The following is a 20,337-nucleotide window of genomic DNA, read 5'->3' on the forward strand; positions in this document are numbered from 1 at the left end:
GCCACCACTCCCAGCTAATTTTGTATTTTCAGTAGAGTCCGGGCTTCTCCATGTTGGTCAGGTTGGTCACGAACTCCTGACCTCGGGTGATCTGCCCACTTCGGCCTCCCAAAGTGCTGGGATTACAGGCGTGAGCGTACCCGGCCATCAGTATGTTCTTTTAAACACATGGTGATTATAGTGCATTGGAATTTTTGTTTTCTAGTTGAGCTTCTATTACTTATATTGGACTTGAACCCAACACAATGACCTTTTTTTTTTAAATTATTACAGTGGCTACGGATCATCACCTACCTTCTCCCAGATGGACAGAGAACATGGTTCAAAAACAAGTGCGAAGGCCCTTTATGGTAGGTTTATTTGATAGGGTATAATTCTGTTTCTAACCACTTTTTACAAATTACATTTTCAAACTCATGGTTTGAACCCACACACTTAATATTGTTTGGAATGAGGTGGTGACAGCTAAATAAGGATTATTTTAAAGAAGAGTTTTTATAAAAACTACCAAAGCTATGAACTCTGCTTTCTGTTATACATTTTGGAACTACAGATGAAATGTATTGCAGTGCTTTCAGAAGTCCTATGCATGGCACCAATGCCCTAGGTGGCTTTTCCCGTTTACTACTTGTAATAATGTTTGTTGATCTTTATGACTGATCTAGTTGGTGGTGGGCTGACAGGTGACAGAACTTTTTCCTCGTAGCTCTTGAATTTTGGGGGGTATTATTACAGTATGTCTAATAGCTGTTATATAATTTCTTTATGCACTGCAAAATAATTACGCTTTTTCCCTGATCTTACTCTCAGCGACCTCTCTGGATTGTCTCACATATACATACTATGTTTTTACACTTCAGATATAAAATGGAAGTCATAAGTAACAAAAAGTCGAGGACTCCTGAAATTTACCACATATGTTTAGGATGGCATGTATTTGTATAGGGTCTGGATGGCCACTAACAATAAAGAATGAGAATAATACTCAGGTTAATAGCAAAGACTCTGGAACCAGACTTCCTAGGTTCAAATTCAGTTATTTATTATCTGAATGATCTCGGGCAAATTAATTTACCTGTATGTGCCTAATTTTGCTTGTCTGTGTAATGAGGGTATCTCATAGGGTTGAAATGAGCGTTAAATAAGTTAGTACATGCAAAATACTTAGAACTGTTCTTGGCAAGCAGAAAATGCTGTATGTGTTTGCTATTATTATTGTTGATATTATTGTTATTGTGTACTATAGGAACCAACAGCATTTTCTAAATTGTGGAATTCTTTTTTACATTATCTAGATCTACAGCTTCTTGGCTGTTGTAAGAATAAACAATTCTAAGGTTTTGTGATTGTTTTTCTACCTATAGTTTTAGTGAATTGGCATTATCACTGAAATCAGACCTTCATAAAATGGATTTAATACCATACATGCCTATACTTTTTATAGCCTTATTAATCTGATTATTGTTGGTTTCAGTTTATTAAGTATTGTGACATTCTTACCGTGGTCTAATAGCTATGAATTGTAGATCTAGAGAATGTATTCAATAAATATTTTGTCATTAATATGTGTACAGAACAGGACCAAAAATATATGACCCCTGACTTTAAGGAACTTATAGTCTGGAGAATAACTTGAAGATAACAGGAAAAAGATTTTTTTTATAAGAATAAAATATATTCTTTCAGCCTTTTATTTGAAGACAGATATTTATTAAGTACAGTATTTATTAAGTATGTTATGCCATGATCTTCATAGTCTTTATTTCTGTGTACTTTCATTCATTTCAAAGATGACTAAGAGATGGCTGTTGCCTGTGTGCCATTTTGGTGCAATAGACTAGTAAACACATTGTTATAATAAAGGGCTAAATGTGCTTAGATGGTAGTGTATATGAGGTGCAATGGTGAGGGTTGGTCAGAAAGGATTTAATGGGGGAATTGAGCCTTGAGTTGAGCTGTGAAAGTTATATTGTGTTCTTCGGCATTTCAGGGGCCAGAGGATGCTACAGACAGTATGAAACCCTTTTAAGCGGGACTGTCAAGGCTGTGAAGGTGGCCCATATTTGTCTTGTTCACTTCAGGATTCCCTGTGCTTATTGGCATAGTGGCTAATATATAATTTATGCTCAGAAATACTTGCAGAATGAGTGTAATGAATTAATGAGATGCAAGCAATTTGGTGTTAACTGGAGAGTGCATGGTGGTGCATTGGGAAATAAGATTGAAAAAGTGAACATAGACCACATTGGGAAGAATTATACTAAGGAATTTAGGCATTGTTTACAATGAATGAGCAGCCTTTGATGTGTTTTAATCAGGATAGTAATAGGTCTGAGTTGCTCTGGCTCACTCTGGTAGTAATATCGAGGATGAATTTGATGACTATGCATGGAAATAAGTGAATCAGAGATATAAGTAATATGGCAAATTAGACACCTAATAATAGCCTAAAGATTTTAATAAGGAGAAAGAGTATTAATCCTCTCACAAATACCACAGATCTAAAATCTAATTTCAGAGAGCTAAGAAAGAAATAAGAATAGAATATAGAACTCACCTGTAAATTTTAATGTTTATATTGTATTAGAAGCAACTGTATAAAATCTTAGATCCAAGGATTGAAAACTCTTACTTTTATTTTATTTTATTTTATTTTTTTGGAGACAGAGTCTCGCTTTGTTGCCCAGGCTGGAGTGCATTGGCATGATATCGGCTCACTGCAACCTCTGCCTCCTGGGTTCAAGCAATTCTCTTGCCTCAGCATCCAGAGTAGCAGGGACTATAGACCCGTGCCACCACATCTGGTTAATTTTTGTATTTCTAGTAGAGACGGGGTTGCTCACGCCTGTGATCCCAGCACTTTGGGAGGCCAGGGTGGGTGGATTACTTGAGGTCAGGAGTTCGAGACCAGCCTGGAAAATCATTAGCTTTTAAGCAGTAAATTTTATTTCCCTCCTTTTACATATAAAGCAAAGTGAGGCCTCCTTTGCAAGTTAGATGATTGTCAAAGTCACATAACTTAGAACTTGATTACAATGTAACAATTTTGTAGACTATACTGAAAATGAACAGTGACTGTTCATTTTCATTTCTGGGGCAAATCCGGCCGGGCACGGTGGCTCAAGCCTGTAATCCCAGCACTTTGGGAGGCCGAGACGGGCGGATCACGCGGTCAGGAGATCGAGACCATCCTGGCTGACACGGTGAAACCCCGTCTCTACTAAAAAATACAAAAAACTAGCCGGGCGAGGTGGCGGGCGCCTGTAGTCCCAGCTACTCGGGAGGCTGAGGCAGGAGAATGGCGGGAACCCGGGAGGCGGAGCTTGCAGTGAGCTGAGATCCGGCCACTGCACTCCAGCCTGGGCGGCAGAGCGAGACTCCGTCTCAAAAAAAAAAAAAAAAAAGAAAAGAAAAGGGCAAATCCAAGAAGCTTTTATAGGGAGGAAATAAGTCTTAGCAATGGATTAGGCTTAAAAGTAAGATGGCTTTAAGTTGCAGATGTGGTTTCTTTCCTCTTTGTTTCTAATACCCACCACTGTCTCTCAACACACTGCACAAAGACATACACATAGTACCTTCCCTCTGAGAGTTCTCAGAAAAAGCCTATGGAATGAATGGACAGATGGATGAATGACAAGGGAGAAATATGTTCATGTTTTGAAGATCGCTTTGCAATAAACAGATTCTAGTTGAAGTTTTTTTTAGGTAGCTTTGGGAATGTTTAGCATCCCAGTCTGCATAGTTTTCACTTATATATAGCGTCTATTGTCACATGCTAGAAGTACGTATATTATAACAACATGTAAAAGAGACAGGCTTGAGACCCGGCCACATGGAAAAGGCAGCCCTAAATATTCAGAAGGGAGATGAATCTGAATGATTTAGTGTAAAGGTAAGGAATGCAGCCCCCGAGTTTCACAGCACATAAGCTAATGTGCACACACACGATCCTTTGTCACCCAGAAGAGATTATATGTATCTTCAAAACATGAACATATTTCTCCCTTGTCATTCATCCATCTGTCCATTCATTCCATAGGCATTTTCTGAGAACTCTCAGAGGGAAGGCACTATTTGTGTGTTTTGTGTGGTGTGTTGAGATACAGTGGTGGGTATTACACAAAGAGGAAGGAAACCACATCTGCAACTTAAACAGTGTGTGCTGGCAGTGTCTCTTCTTAACTGGAAATTTAGTAAAGAGATTTGTGATATAGTTTGTTTTCTCACAGTTTATGCATCTTATGTAAAATTTATCCTTTTACAATTTTAAATGAGTTGAAATCATCTTCCAAGAATTAATTTGCCTTCATGAACATCTTTGTAATAGGAGGATACTGTCTTGTGCACTGGAACATGAATGTTCACACTGTTTTTTACGCACTGACCACAGTCTAGCTACTCTATCTGAAGTTTCATGTAGAGTTTTTCATGAGAACACTTTTCAGGTCTGACACCATAACGGGCCACCCGGATTGCTTCCACTGAATGTGCTCAGAAAGGCAGCAGGGGTTTTGGAGGCCAGAGGATCTGAACCATGGTACTGCTACCAAATGGCTGCTGTTTTGCACAAATGATTGACCCCAGTTTCCTCATGTATAAAATAAAAACGATAATAACTCTGTGGTAAGTTTATATGAGAAAACAGAAGTAATGACGCCATCATGGAAATGGGGAGTGGTACTGGAGAGTCACTTTCTGTCCCGGGTCCTCAGATTCATCAAGATTCTCAAATTTAATATTTTGATATTACCTCCAAATGTTAGACAATTCATTATAGTGATATTTTGACAGAATCAAGAGGTGACTTTCATTATATATTTTAAAACTTATATTCCATATTCACTCCCTATAATGTTCTAGAAATATTTTTTATAAGTGGTATAAATGTATTGTGAACTATGCTTGTATATGACAATAAATTTGCTTATTTGAGAACATATTAATTTATTCAAGGAAAATAGTGAAAATATGTAGCAATTTTAATAACTCGATTTTGACATTTTTAAATTATCACACAAGAAATTTTTGAGCCAGCATATGAAAGACTCTGCATCATTATCGTCCCTGACACCATAACACTTCCTTAGGAAGATAAATGTTAATTTCTCCCTCCTCCAGTTATCTCATAACAGTAACATTTTATTTAGCTACTGTTATCAGAATACTGGAAATTTTATAATTTTTTTCCAGCTAGGCTGTCTGTCAAAGCCTTTAAGCACTAAAATTTAAAATTGTTCTTAAGGGAAATACCTGGAAAGTATATTAAATATTCCCTTCCCTTGGGTCTGACAGCGGTTGGTGCCAGATCTTCCTGGTACATGATCTTCTTAGTGACAAAGGATCATGTGTGTGCACATTAGCTTATGCACTGTGAAACTCAGGGGCTGCATTCCTTACCTTCACACCAAATCATTCGGATTCACCTCCCTTTTGAATATTTAGGGCTGCTTTTTCCATGTGGCTGGGTCTCAAGCCTGTCCCTTTTCCATGTTGTTATAACCTGTGAGCTTCTAGCATGGATTCTGATATCTATGGGCTGGGAAACTACATAAAAAATGTTCTTAGTAAATAGGTTCTAAGTGGGGACTTGAGAGTCTTTTTTTTTTTTTTTTTTTTTTTTTTTTTTTTGAGACGGAGTCTTGCTCTGTCGCCCAGGCTGGAGTGCAGTGACGCGATCTTGGCTCACTGCAATCTCCGCTTTCTGGGTTCACACCATTCTCCTGCCTCAGCCTCCTGAGTAGCTGGGACTACAGGTGCCCTCCACCATGCCTGGCTAATTTTTTTGTATTTTTAGTAGAGACTGGGTTTCACCGTGTTAGCCAGGATGATCTCAATCTCCTGACCTCGTGATCCACCTGCCTCCGTCTCCCGAAGTGCTGGGATTACAGGCGTGAGCCACCGCGCCCAGCTGGGAGAGTCTTTTCCACTACAGTCTGTATGTTAAAATATGCACGTGTTAATGTATAGACATGGTGACATCTCTAACAAACACTCAGAGGACTTCATTTATTTAAGTGTGGGTATTATGCTATGTACTAAATAGCTGGACTTTCTAGAACGGTAACTTCTCTTTAAATTAGATATTGCTTAATTTGGAATGTGATCATTTCATGAATTACCAACTGCTTAAAGTCATTTTGTCTCTAGAAAACTCATTTCATTGAATTACCAATTAGCGATATTTTGTTGTCATTACCAACACCTACAGTTAACTTTGAGATTTTATTATTGGGAGGACACACAATATTGGGTCAGTATGATAGAAAGGTACTCTTTTAAGTCTCATTTCATTTTTATTTTTATTTTTTGAGATAGGGTCTCGCTCTGTCACCCAGGCTGGAGTGCCGTGGCACAATTTCAGCTGACTGCAATCTCCACATCCTAGTTCAAGTAATTCTCCTGCCTCAGCCTCCTGAGTAGCTGAAATTATAGGCATGTGCCACCACACCTAGCTAATTTTGGTATTTTTAGTAGAGACAGCCTTTCGCCATGTTGGCCAGGCTGGTCTTGAACTCCTGACCTCAAGTGATCTGCCTACCTGGGCCTCCCAAGTACTGGGATTACAGGTGTGAGCCACCACGCCTGGCCTTAAGTCTTATTTTAACCTTAAGTTTAAACTGCTTTGTGATGTTAACAAGTAGGAAAATATATTTGTGTTTTTCCATCTTTGTTTTTTCTTCTCAAGGAGGTATTGGTAAGAATTGAGTATGAGTAACTTATAAACTGCATGGTGAATTTCTGTATAGTTGGGTTTACTATAAACTTTAGTTCTACACAGTGCTTGATTCAACTGTCTTGTAGCAGTGTTCCTGAATTTTTCTTAACACATATCCATTCCATATGTTGTCCTTTTCATACCTAGCTTTCTTTCTCTTCGTGTGTCTCTCTATCTCCTGATCTTGGTTTGGAGCTAGTCTCTCTGTTTAATTGTTATAATTAAAGCCCAAGCAACTTCTTACACATTCAAGTAGCACTTAAGAGTGAAAATCTGTTTCTCTTTTGCCCATCCTGATTATTTACAGTATGTATTTTACTTAGAGAAAACATTGAAATCTTTTTTTTTTTTTAACAGAACAAAATTTTTTTTTTAAATTCTTAAGATGTAAATGGCTTCTAATTCATTAAATAGTATTAGGAAATTGAGCTAAATGTTTGAGTCAAAAATTCAGCTTGATAGAATGTGGCAGCGCAATTGACTCAAAAAGACAGTTTGGCAGTTTTCCCAACTTAGCTGAAAATTTTAAAACTCCTTTTATACCTCATGGAATAAGCCATTTTAATAATTTGTTGAACAGGTCAATAAAATTACTTCTTAAATAATGTAGTTTTAAAGAAATGATTTTGTTTATTCTTCATAATGGTATCTTGGTTCAGATACTCATTTGTCAAACTGTGATTGTAGTTGCCTGATATTGAGAGCTTGTAATTATCACTCAGTGCTCACCACTGATTCCCATTAAGCACCTCTCCTCTACGGAATAAATACACTTAGACACTAAGATACTGGGAAAGGAATTCTCCTTTACTGTGGTTGAAAGTTTTCGTTAAGTGTAAAGTAATATGAGTTCTAGCCCATTGTTTTATTTAGAGAGAGGAGTACTCAGCAGCTGCTTTTATGTTACTTTTTTCTTGCTAGTGGCCAAATCCTTACTCTCTAAGGAACATTTTTGTTTTCAGAGAAAGAGAACAAAAATTCTAAATATTAGCTGTATCTCTGAATATTAGCCATTTCAAACGTTATATTATGCGTAAACAGCAATGCAGGTAAAGGGGAATTAAGTATAAATACCAAGACCTGGATGCTTTTTATACTTGTAGTTCAACTAATTAACAAATTAAATGAAACCTACATTTAGTATTTCTGATCTGGGAGTTGAATATCAGTTTTTGCAATAGTGTATAATAAAATTGTATGTAAAGATTTTTCATCACTGGTTACTGAATTCATGCAATTCTGTCTGTTTGGAGTTGTACATTCTGGACCATAACATAAAAGCTAATAGGCAAAATAGTGAAACACAACCAGTGGTTCTATAGGCAAGTAAGTGTCATCCTACCTCTAATTGATTCTGAGAGAGAAAGAGAGGCAGGGGCCAGAATAGGAGGGGAAATAGACTTAGTCTTATGTTGGGAGTTGAGCAGCTTGTACTACTAGAAAGCTAAAACCCTACTGCCATATTTATTCATGTATTCATGTATTTATTATTTAATATACTATTTGACCATATTTACATTCTTAATTTGGAAAGGAAAATGTTCTGCTTAAAGAGATAGTATATAGTAGATGAGTTGCACACTGTTTTATCAAGTTCATTCTAACATGCAGCCAAGGATGAGAACCACTGTTAGCAACAGTGGTGAATTTCATTAGAGGATTCATCTTGAGTAGTGTCGAGAGATTTTGGTTAGGCTTTTTATACTGTTTTAAGGCTTTGGTGAGATTTCTAGCTTAGGAGCCTAATTACTATTTATACCAGTTCTTGTGAATATATATGATTCTCATAAAAAAGAAATGTATTATAATTGCCTTTTTAGGAAATGTCTTTCAAAATTGCCTATTAAAATGTTAATATTAACCTTTATTTATGGATTGACTTAAAAATCACTGGAACTACTAATTTATTTATAAATCCATTTTATGGCATTTATACATTTTTAGGATCTTTAAAAGGTAGTTTCTTATACAACTTATTTAGTGTACAACATAGGAGAGAAAGCAGCTTAGGAATTCCTAAAGCAGGTTCTTAATTTGGAATATTAGAAATGACATCATATCTTCTAGGCAATCAGAGTGATCAGTTAATGTCACACTGTTTAAAAATGCTATCAGATAGTTTTTCTTTTCATTTCTGTAAATTATATTTCTGTGGGATTGGGAAACTATATGCTAGGAAATCGGGAGGTCAGGGATAAATTCTTAATACTTCATAATGAGAATATCTAAATAGAAACACAGTGTTTCAGATCTTCAGCTGTTGCATTTGCCAATAAATTACCCAAAAGACAAGCATTTAAACATCCAGGAGTTCCCATATCATGACTGGGTGTCACGGCAACCACTGCCATTTCTTTTACTGTCCTAAGGTCAGATCAAAGCAAGCAGAATGCTCCTGCTGTGAATCTGTCATGGACAGTTGTGTTAGAATATGGTGAGCCAGGGACTCTGAAATAGTGATTGTTTCTGGATGTGGTTTTGTGAAATATATTCCTGAATTATATATTGTATTACAAGAGTCGTAACAGCTGTCGCAAGGATAATTATCCATGCGTTAATATCTCACACTGATTAATCCGCAACAGCTAATCAGAAAAATCATGGTCGTTCACTTTTTAAAAATATATAGAATACAGTCATGTAAGTGAAGGTTTATGTTTTGTTATATTGGGAGAGAAAATTTTAGGTGAAACCAGATCTTTCATTTTGATGCCATTATTTTGGTAGGACCAGATGGATCATACTTCCTCAGGTCGTCATCCAAACAAAAAAAGAAAGGTAGCAGAGAGTGAATTTTGTAGTGCTTCTGTTTTTATTAAGTAATTTTAATGCTGCAAAAGCAAAAATGGAATGTATTGGAGTATCAGAGTAATATTGATACAAGGATATGGAGATTTTAATCTAAATTGTACAAGTAAATATAAATGAAAAGTTATTTTCATATGTGTTGTAAAACGAAAATTTATTAAGTTTTCTTAAAATTCTTTGTTAACGTTCTGAGTCTGCATATGTACATTATGCACTTTATATTTTTGTACTTGCTCAGCTTTTATGTTCAGCAGAACTTTCCAAACAACTTATCTGTTATAGAATAACTATATTAACTAAAATAAATAGGTTTACATTTACAAAGAAAACAGGTTGTTGGGGAAGCTAAGGCATATCTATATGTCAGAATGTTAAATCCTTAAAGGCCTGTAGGTTTGACCTTGTTTAACCCTTTTATTTTACAGTAAGGGTGCTGAGGCCCAGGGTATTAAGTGTCTTGCCCAAATTTAGTTTCCTACTTAGTGACACAGCTGAAGCTGGGAGAACAAATCTGACAGTTCCCTCTCAAAGTTGTTTTTCATCATAGCATTCTGTTTAGAAGAAACAGGGCAACTCTGAATTTACAAATAAGCAAGTTGCTTGATTAGAAAGCAACAAATAGTGCTCACTTTGGCAGCACATATACTAAAATTGGAATGATACAGAGATTAGCATGGCCTCTGTGCAGGGATGGCATGCAAATTCATGAAGTGTTCCATATTTTAAAAAATAATACAAATTTTAAAAAGACAGTAACAAATGCCAAATATTACCAACATACTTTTTATATTTTAATGTTAGTTTTTGGTTTTGCAGCATTTCAGAAAAGAAAATTAAAGGTTTCTTTTTGCTTTTTAAGTAGTTTGGTGCAATAACTTTCTACCTGACTTTCTCATTTTTCCTATCAACTTATATTTATGATTCTAAGTATCACATTTGTGTGTTCTGTAGATGTGTGAAAACTGTTAATATTTAATGGCAAGCCATGTGATTGAATCATGCTTGAAATCTCCTCTAACACTATCCCAGTTTGGATACTGCAAAAGAAGTTGTTCCTTGTAGTGTCTATGATTTTAATAATGTAGTCTAACTCATATAATACAGTATCTATGACAATATTTGCAATTATATTTTGCTATCAGTGCAGTAACAGATGAAATTTGTAAGCCAGTTGTAATTGATTTGTCAAAACAGTAGGTCCCTGACTGATAAAAAAAACCTTTAGAGGAAATAACTTTTTTTCTTATAGTATTTATAATCTTGTTAACCTTTGGAATTCTAAAAACATATAGTGGATCAAATTGTTCTTGCCTATTATTTAGACGTTCTTGTGGTTTTTAGATTTACTGTGAATAATGAGTGTTTTCAGATATACCACACAATGGCAACTTGTCAGCTACTGTATTTATACGTGAGATAGACTAGTTTTAGAGATAGCCACATGATACCAATATATGAACTTCAGCTTATTAGGCGACAAATCATGGCTTTTTCAATTTCTCTTTCAGAACAAAGGAAGAATTATGCACGGGACAGTGTCAGCAGTGTGTCAGATATATCTCAATACCGTGTTGAAGTAAGATGCTTTGGCATTTGCTAGTATTTAGAGTGACACTTGAGGAACATAAACGTTGGAAGTTAAATCAGAATTCGGTTTTATTTCATTCTTATGATGTATTTTAAGTTGCACTGACCTTTTTGTTTAGGTTTTTTTAAAACAGATGTTACATGTAAAATATCTTGTTAGTCTGTGGTCTATTTTCATAAAGAATGATTTAAAATCATAACTACTACTCATTTATCATTGCCAGTCTTATTTCATTTAAAAAAGGATAATGGCTTCTACTTTGTACTGTAGAATCTTCTCGAAATTAAGCCTTTGACAGTTTCAGTGAGCAGTTTAGTTTCTAGTTTAACTAAAGTTATTACTAGTTCTAGTTAAATAAGGGTTATTTTTAAGTTTTGGCTCTCTTTTAAGATATTTGCTCTTGGTTGGAATTTATCTAGATGACCTCTGCTTATAATAGAAAATATTTAAGCAGAGAAGTAATTTTTAAATTGCTCTTATTTCCAGTTTTCTACCTATCTCAAGCATGCTTAATCAAATTTAAACAGTTTTGTTTCAGTAAGTGGTTTTAGTGGATTGAATAGTTTGACAGCTCCTGTAGGCTAGAATTGTGCTGTTGCTACAATCAGTGTCCATAGTTTTAAAGCTCCCATACAGATAGCCTGCTCTTTAAATGCTGCTAGGTTCAGCATTTAAATAACCATAATAGAGTATAAAATAGGGAAAAGTATACTTAAAGAGAATATTATTTAAGCTGTTAAGAAGTTGTTTTAATATCATGTTTATGTAGTTCAACATGGCTCAGTATGAAAGAGATTTAGGTATCTTATGAGTCAAAACACCATTTCTTCTATTCCAAAAAACCCCAAAAATCCCTGCTTGGCTTTATTCTCTCGTTAAAATAGTCATGAAGTTTTAAGAGCACTTTATGTTTGTCGTTCTCTGCTAGCTGACCTCAGGTTAATTTGATTTTCTTTTGGAAAACGTATTGGAAATGTAAGAGGTTGTATGTATTTGTATCTGTTATAAATCCTTTTCCTTTTTGCCAATCGTAAGCACTTGACTACATTTATCCTGGATCGGAAAGATGCTATGATCACTGTTGATGATGGAATAAGGAAGTTGAAATTGCTTGATGCCAAGGGCAAAGTGTGGACTCAAGATATGATTCTTCAAGTGGATGACAGAGCTGTGAGCCTGATTGATTTAGAATCAAAGGCAAGTGTGTAAAATTTATACTATTTTATTTTCAAGAAAATGCCACTAATATTAATGTTTATAGTCATTTCAGATTGTTTGAAAATGGGTGGAAGTTTGAAAAATAAAATGTTTACTTTATTTATAGAATGAACTGGAGAATTTTCCTTTAAACACAATCCAGCACTGCCAAGCTGTGATGCATTCATGCAGCTATGATTCAGTGCTTGCCCTGGTGTGCAAAGAGCCAACCCAGAACAAGCCAGATCTTCATCTTTTCCAGTGTGATGAGGTTAAGGTAAGAGAATGGTGAAATTTTTGTTTCCTCTTTAAGCAGACGTTCTGGCAGCTTTTGAATTACCTATTTTGATAATATATCTCATATTAGGTACTAGATTTTTAGTTTCTGAGGATCTTGTAAGGAAAACAAATACCTTAGTATCTTCCTTAGGATTTCCATGGCAAGTAAATAAAGAAATTAGGGTGATGTTAATAAAATCAGGGGCAGGCAGAGTAGCTCATACTTGTAATCCCAGTGCTTTGGGAGGCCGAGGCTGTAAGATAGCTTGAGGCCAGGAGTTCAAGCCCAGCCTGGACAACATGGCAAGACCAGTCTTTACTGAAAAGGTTTAAAAAATTAGCCAGGTGTGGTTGTACATACTTGTAGTCTCAGCTACTCAGGTGGCTGAGAGAGGAAAATCTGTTGAGCCAGGAGTTGGAGATTACAGGGAGCTATAATCGCCCCTCTGCACTCCAGCCTGGGCAACAGAGTGAGACTGTGTCTCTTAAAAATAAGAGGCATTCTGTTTTTTTTTTTTTTAAAGGATAGATAATATATTAAATTCACATCAAATGCCTTAAACTTATAATTAAAAATTGATTGTTCAGAAATCATGCTTTGTGGACAGTAAATAATCATGTAATTCTAATTTATTCTGCACTAATGACATAGCGTGGATTACTGCAATGAAGTACTTAGACATTTCCCACGATATTGATTTAAAGTTCACCATTTAATTATGTGATTCGAATCGTTGCTCAGGATTTGTAATTCCCAAATGAAAATGGATGAGCCAGTAATAACACGATGTGTCCTGAAAGTTTCTATTTCAAAGTATAGTGTAATTTCAAATGATTATAATTTGTGATGCTTTATTGGACCTTAGAAGTTATCTTCAACCTTGAATGTGTTTATTTCCTGAGTTGTTTTCTTTAAAAGAGAAATCATTTTGTGTTAATTGGTACTTTGCTAAAGCAATGATTTAACATTTTGATGATATATTATAAAATATCCATGTAATTTTATTTTATAAAGAACTTTTAGGAGATTAGCACAGTCACTTGATCTTTTCTGTATTTTTTGACATTTAAAGATGATAGATAAAGTAAAATTGACTGTAAACTGTGTTTCATAATTTTCTTCTAATTTCAATTTACATCACAGATGACTTTCTAAAAACCTTCTTCTAAAAGAACTGGCATTTAAGTAATTTGTGTAAGTGATATTCATCAGATTTTTGTATAGTGCCTTTTGAAAGTCATAGTATATTATAATTTTTGTAAGGTTAGATATATTCAATAAATATTAAAGGGAACATTTTGCTTTAAAAATATAGTGAAATTTAATTCAAACATATATAAACCAGAGGCCTAAGTTAAAAAACATTTCAGATTTGACGTTTGTATCTGTGCTCTAAAAAGCCCCCGGGAGCTAAAAGTTACTATGCCATAGTGTAAAGCTTCTGAATTTTAAGTTTGGGAACAAAGGGTTTGCTTTATTTGATATGGAATGGTAATGATAATGGATTCAAAATGTATTTACTGAATATAGTTCTGTCCTAACTCCAAAAGCTCACATACCACAGAGCACCATATGCATTTACTCATTGGTTTCATACTCTGCATATGAGACCTTTTTCCCTTGGCTGGTTAAAAGTATAAACGCAATGAAAAATGCAGTTTATTTTATATGGCTCATTGTGCAATATTGTTTTTGATTTTTAAAGTTTCTTTATTATAGGACTTCATGCAATGCTCCTGCCCACCTTTGCAGCAAAATTTTTCTTAGAAATATAATAGCCCCAGTATAAGAAGTTGATGATTCCTAGGCATCTTCAGTTTTTGTTTGGGGTTTTAAAAAAAATAATAATTATTATTTTTAATTAACTGTCTTTTCATCTTCAGTTTTAGTATCCTATGTAACAGAAAGCCTTTGACAGGATGTTTGTAATGTCTTATTGAAACTTAATGCTCTTAGGAAGTCACACTGGACTGGGATGCATTGGCACTCTCATTTAATGAGCAATGTGACCTTGGCCAGGCCCTTTCATACAAGTACTCCTCAGTTTTATTAATTAGAAGGAACTGATGAGATGCTCTTTTAAATATCCCATCATTTCCAAAATTTTATGATTATCAATGCTTACTGTAAAAGAAATACAACGTACATATTTGAGAAAACATTACATACAACAAGGAGGCACAAACATAGATGGTGCATCTCATCAACATTCTAATATAGAGTGATAATGACTGGCTCTAAACAAACTTTGCAACCAAACAAAAACTTCTTATCTGTGAATCTCACATTGATCCCCAAGAAATATCTAACTGAATGTTCTTATTGGAAAAGTATTGGAAAAGTTAATTGTTTGTAGAAAGTTAGCTTTTACCTGAAGTGACAAAATAAAGTGGTTACCCAAAAGGGTACAACCTAGTATTGGAGTTTATCTCATGGGTGTAGTGGATTTGCCTTAAACCCAAAGATATGTTTTGCTGGGTTAATAGGTATCCAGTGGATCTTGAGGATGAGAAAGGGAAGGAACTCTGTCTGTTCTATGTGTGGGAATCTCTAACCCCTTAATTTCTTCCCAATTAGAGATTTTTACTCAGTTTCATTTTTAGCATATGCATATCCATTCTTTGCCTCCTTCATTGCCTTTATTCAAGGATAGTTTCCCTTTAAGATAATCTTTAAACATTTCTTCAGTTTTTAAAATCTTATCATTATATAGTTCACCATTATAAAAACCACAAGAGTCATGTTTCACAACATTTTTATAAAAAGATTTTTACATCAAGATGCTTACTGATTCAGACAAGGAACAATTCCTTTTCCTGTTTTAAACTACATATCAAGACTCGGAAAAATCTATCAACTTACAGGTAACTTGTATCTCCTTGCAGGCAAACCTAATTAGTGAAGATATTGAAAGTGCAATCAGTGACAGTAAAGGAGGGAAACAGAAGAGGCGGCCTGATGCCCTGAGGTAAAAACATTAAAAGAAATCAAGGGGTGGAATTGATTTGTTTCTAAGGCTTTTTTCCCCCAAAGAGTTAGAAGAATTATTTTCCATGGAAGTATATTATTATGTTGTATAGATCATAACCTGTAGTCTCAACACATTTGTTCTCCCAAGTTTGTCAGTGCGTTTGCTCCTTTGCTCTCCATATTTTTGATCTTTCTCTGATATGGCTTCACTTGGGTTGGAAGTCACAGGGTCATGAAAGATGAGTGGCATTTGAAGAGAAGGTATCTTAGGGAAATACAAGCTAGACAGTAGGATTGTAATTGTTCCATGGCCCTTCCAAATCACATGAGACTCAGAAAGAAAATCAACCTAGTTTTCAGCTGACTATTAATTTTTTAAATTTCATATGCATTCATAAATATGCATAATATGGAATGCTTAGGAAATCCTTATTGCCCCTTGACATAGTTGTTTCTGAATTTTAATAACTAGTACCACAAGTTGAGTTAATTGATATGTTATAGAAATAGAGATGGTAAAAATTCTATTTGTTTTCATCTTTTTAAGGATGATTTCCAACGCAGACCCTGGTATACCACCCCCACCCAGAGCTCCTGCCCCTGCGCCCCCTGGGACCGTCACCCAGGTGGATGTTAGAAGTCGAGTGGCAGCCTGGTCTGCGTGGGCAGCCGACCAAGGGGACTGTGAGTCTTCCTAGAATTAATACTTATTGAACACTTACTTTGGGTTGGGGCATAGGTCTTGCTTTCAAATTCTGATGCTCATTTCAGAACTGAAGCTTGAGGTTACTTTTAAAAAAATCAAATCTGGCTGGGCACAGTGTCTCATGCCTGTAATCCCAGCACTTTGGGAGGCTGAGGCGGGCGGATCACCTGAGGTCAGGAGTTCGAGACCAGCCTGACCAATATGATGAAACCCTGTCTGTACTAAAACTACAAAAATGTGGTGAGCGTGGTGGCAGGCACCTGTAACCCCAGCTACTGGGATGGCTGAGACAGGAGAATCGCTTGAACCCGGGAGGCGGAGGTTGCAGTGAGCTGAGATCACGCCATTTCACTCCAGCCTGGACAACAAGAACAAAACTCCATTTCAAAAAAAAAAAAAATCAAATCTTAGGTGAAAGAAAGTTAAGCCTTGAATTTTGTTAAGATTATTATCTGTAAGAGTTCAGACCCACCATTTAATAAACATGGTGTTAGGGTTAGAATCTTTTTTTCTTTTCTTTTTTTTTTTTTTTAATGCTAAGAGAGGAAGTTTCACTTGATTGACAGTTAAAAAGATGGCAACAAAATATGTACAGGTTTTTTTAAAGACCGCGATTAAAATTATTTCCAATTTTTATTATTTAACTACAGTCCCTTTGTGGACAAGTTTGTCATATTGATGGAAAGGTTGTCAGGACAGTGGTTGGCTGCTGGCAGTGGAGAAGGGTAAAAGGTATCCATCATACGACTGTACTGTACTTGTCAAGTGGGCCCTATGAGCGTGGCATCATTTCACCTTGGCATTCTGTTTAAAAACAATTATAACATAGAACTTAGCGTTACTGTTTTTTTAAAAAATATAACCTTATATATTTTTATTTTACAAATAATCATTATGTAAAATTTGAAAAATTTGGAATGCATAAAACTTGGACCTGTATACGTAGGGAAATAAATTCATCTGTAATTTTCATCATCCTGTTGACAAGTTGATTTTACTTTCTAGTCTTTTCTTATTTCTTAAACAATAAAGTTCATGTTGTATACGCAGTTTTGAATACTGATTTTTAGAATTATATGATGCATATTTTGCCATATAACATTTTTAAAAGTTGATTTTTGATGAATATATAATTGTTTATATTATTGTATCATTTTCAATCATTCTCAATTTTGAAATATTATTTCATAGTTTATTTTTTATCAATAATGATGGACAGCTTCGTTTATAAATCTTTGACCATATCTCTGGTTATTTCTATAGGATAGATTTCTAGAAGTGAAATTATGGGCTAAGAATATTAACCTTTAAAAAACTCTTGACACATATTGCCAAACAACTTCCTAAAAACACTGAATTATAATTTCCCACTTGCTTAAAAAAACCTCCCTGTTTTAGCTTATGTTTCTCTAAAGTCATTTTTTTAATTTAATGTGTATCTGTCTTATTAGTAATATATTCATTAAAATAGACAAGTTAGGACATCATTAGATTACTAAACAACCAAAGCAACTCAGTGGATAGCCTTCTAGTGCTAAAAGTCACCTGACATTTTGGTGGGCTATCTTTTCTCAGTGTGTAATTTTGGATGATTTATAATGCTAGATCCTGTAGCTAAATGTTTGAATGGAAATATGGTGTAGGGGTCTGAGCATTCAGACAGATAACAACAGTTCCGTAAGTCTGCTGTGGAAAAATGAGAGCTGCTATCTGCTGCTTCATCAATAATAACTGAGATCTCATTGTGTTTCACCTGTGTTATTAGTGTTACTTTTTATGTGTTAGAATATTTTACTAGAATCTGAAATGTTTATAACTAAAAAAAATGCCTTAAAATGTGTTTGGTTTAGTCTCTTCATTTTAAGGACGAATAAATTGTGATTCAGCAGGCTCGAATCTGATGAACGCTAGAGCCTCATTCTTCTGCCTCTACTCCAGTGGGACTTCTTAACTTTCTAAATTTTTTTTTTTTTTTTTTTTTTTTTGAGACAGAGTCTCCCTGTCTCCCAGGCTAGTGGCCTGATACTGGCTCACTGCAAGCTTCGTCTCCTGGGTTCACGCTATTCTCCTGCCTCAGCCTCCCGAGTAGCTGGGACTACAGGCACCCGCCACCACGGCCGGCTAATTTTTTGTATTTTTAGTAGAGACGGGGTTTCACCGTGTTAGCCAGGATGGTCTCAATCTCCTGACCTCGTGATCCACCCGCCTCAGCCTCCCAAAGTGCTGGGATTACAGGCGTGAGCCACCGCGCCTGGCCAGCTTTCTTATTCTTTAACCAGTAAAGTATGATTCACACAGGGTATCTGGCACTATAGTTAAACGATATAACTCATTTCCAAAAATGAGGCACCTCGGACTCTTCTTTGGATGTGCAGGGTAAAAGTTGGGCTCTGAAGCAAGACCTGATCTGTCTACCTGTGTGGTCTTGGGAAGTTCTCTCTCTGTACTTCAGCCTCATCTCTAAAATGCGGATAAGAATTCATGGGTTGCTGTGAATCTGAAAGTAAATAATGTTTATGATAGTACTGACTGCAGAATAGTAAGCATAATTTGTGGTTCTCATTTTGCCAAATTGAGTTCATTTTCTTTCTGAATTGTTTTCTATTTTGTTTAGGTTTCTTGTATTCTTAAAGGTTTTTTCAGAGGTTTAAATGTAAGCCGAGCTACCGAATATATGAAAAAAAGAACTCTGATGCATTCATTAAAAAAAAATAGAGCTATGTAGTTTAATTTTATAAGTTTCTGTTTTCATAAATTATGTAAATTTGTATTGATCTTTGTACTTAAAATGTTTAAAATGCAGTAATTTATTGTATTCTATACTTTTTGTGTACTTATGGTGTTTTTGTTGTTACTATTTTGATGAAGAGGTTCTGAAGTAGAGGAAGGATAAGACAAGCTTACAGACATTCTGAATAAACCTGTAAAAATATATGCTGAACCTTATATAATATAATGTATATATAATACATCTTATGTATATATAATACATCTTATATGACGTATATATAATATATTATGTATAATATTATATATATGTTGAACTATATATATAATATGTTGAACCATATATATATATATATATATTTTTTTTTTTTTTTTTTTTTGAGATGGAGTCTCGCTCTGTCACCCAGGTTGGAGTGCAGTGGTGCGATCTCAGCTCACTGCAACCTCTGCCTCCTGGGTTCAAGCAATTCTCCTGCCTCAGCCTCCTAAGTAGCTGGGATTACAGGCGCATGCCACCATACCTGGCTAATTTTTGTATTTTTAGTAGAGACGGGGTTTCACCGTGTTAGCCAAGATTGTCTTGATCTCCTGACCTCGTGATCCTCCCGCCTCGGCCTCCAAAAGTGCTGGAATTACAGGCGTGTGCCACTGTGCCCTGCCGAACCTAATATAATTTATAACAAAGAGAGAATTTATCCCTAGGGTTTTCTGAGCTCTCATTAAATTTTATCTGAAATATTTTCTGCAGTGTCATCTGCTTAAACTAAGTGAGATAAGGCTTTCAGAACTTCAAATTTACCACTAGACTAAACAGAAGACTTATTATTCAGCTTTGGCCTGGATCCAGTCCAGTTTTTAGTTGGAAAGCCCCTCAAGAGGAGTATCTTTCTGGTTCCTCTGAAGGCTCTGGCTGACTCAGGCTGAACTGCTTCTCCTTTGAATCCCTGAGGTATATCTAACCCTGACTTCCAAAAGTGATCTCTGTGGAATAGCGCCAGTGGCACTAGGGTTCCTAGTTGTGTTTCAGACCTGACAGAGCCCAAGAAATACCATATCTCCCTGTCACTGTGCCCTCCAAATGATATTTTTTGGGGACCTCTGTAGAGTTCCTAATAGCTATTTCAACCTCAACTTAGTGCTTTCTGTGGTAGTCCACTACAGCCAAGGTAGCAGCTAACTATGTGTAAAATAGTAGCTAACTGGCAAGATTTCATAGATAGAAATTTTAATTATCTTAAAGTAGTTAACAGCCGCTAATTAAGTTTCATAAGACATGGTGATTTCTTCTTTCTTTTTTTTTTTGTTGGCAAGTGTTCCAGTTATAGGTAAAGTTAGTGCATAGGAAG

The 20,337-nt window shown here is 35.5% G+C and overlaps 1 protein-coding gene and 1 non-coding gene across 11 annotated transcripts in view; both read left to right on the top strand.

Moving 5' to 3' along the window:
* Positions 1-20,337, top strand: part of LOC105481614 (EGFR pathway substrate 8, signaling adaptor) — a 169,040-nt gene that overhangs the window by 106,320 nt on the left and 42,383 nt on the right. For 9 of the 10 annotated variants that reach the window (XM_011741354.3, XM_011741371.2, XM_071072163.1 and 6 more), the window contains exons 3-8: positions 274-350; positions 11,032-11,099; positions 12,147-12,308; positions 12,436-12,585; positions 15,474-15,556; positions 16,106-16,242. In XM_011741354.3, coding sequence (XP_011739656.1) covers positions 274-350; positions 11,032-11,099; positions 12,147-12,308; positions 12,436-12,585; positions 15,474-15,556; positions 16,106-16,242 — 677 coding nt within the window. Of the gene's footprint in view, positions 1-273; positions 351-9,470; positions 9,494-11,031; positions 11,100-12,146; positions 12,309-12,435; positions 12,586-15,473; positions 15,557-16,105; positions 16,243-20,337 lie in introns of those variants that run through there. The other variant, XM_071072164.1, reaches the window with a different exon arrangement.
* LOC112426865 (U6 spliceosomal RNA) lies at positions 10,145-10,248 on the top strand. The gene has a single exon (XR_003018236.2). It is a non-coding gene; the product is annotated as a U6 spliceosomal RNA (small nuclear RNA).

This window comes from Macaca nemestrina, chromosome 10, assembly GCF_043159975.1.
Source record: "Macaca nemestrina isolate mMacNem1 chromosome 10, mMacNem.hap1, whole genome shotgun sequence".
Lineage (NCBI taxonomy): Eukaryota > Metazoa > Chordata > Mammalia > Primates > Cercopithecidae > Macaca > Macaca nemestrina.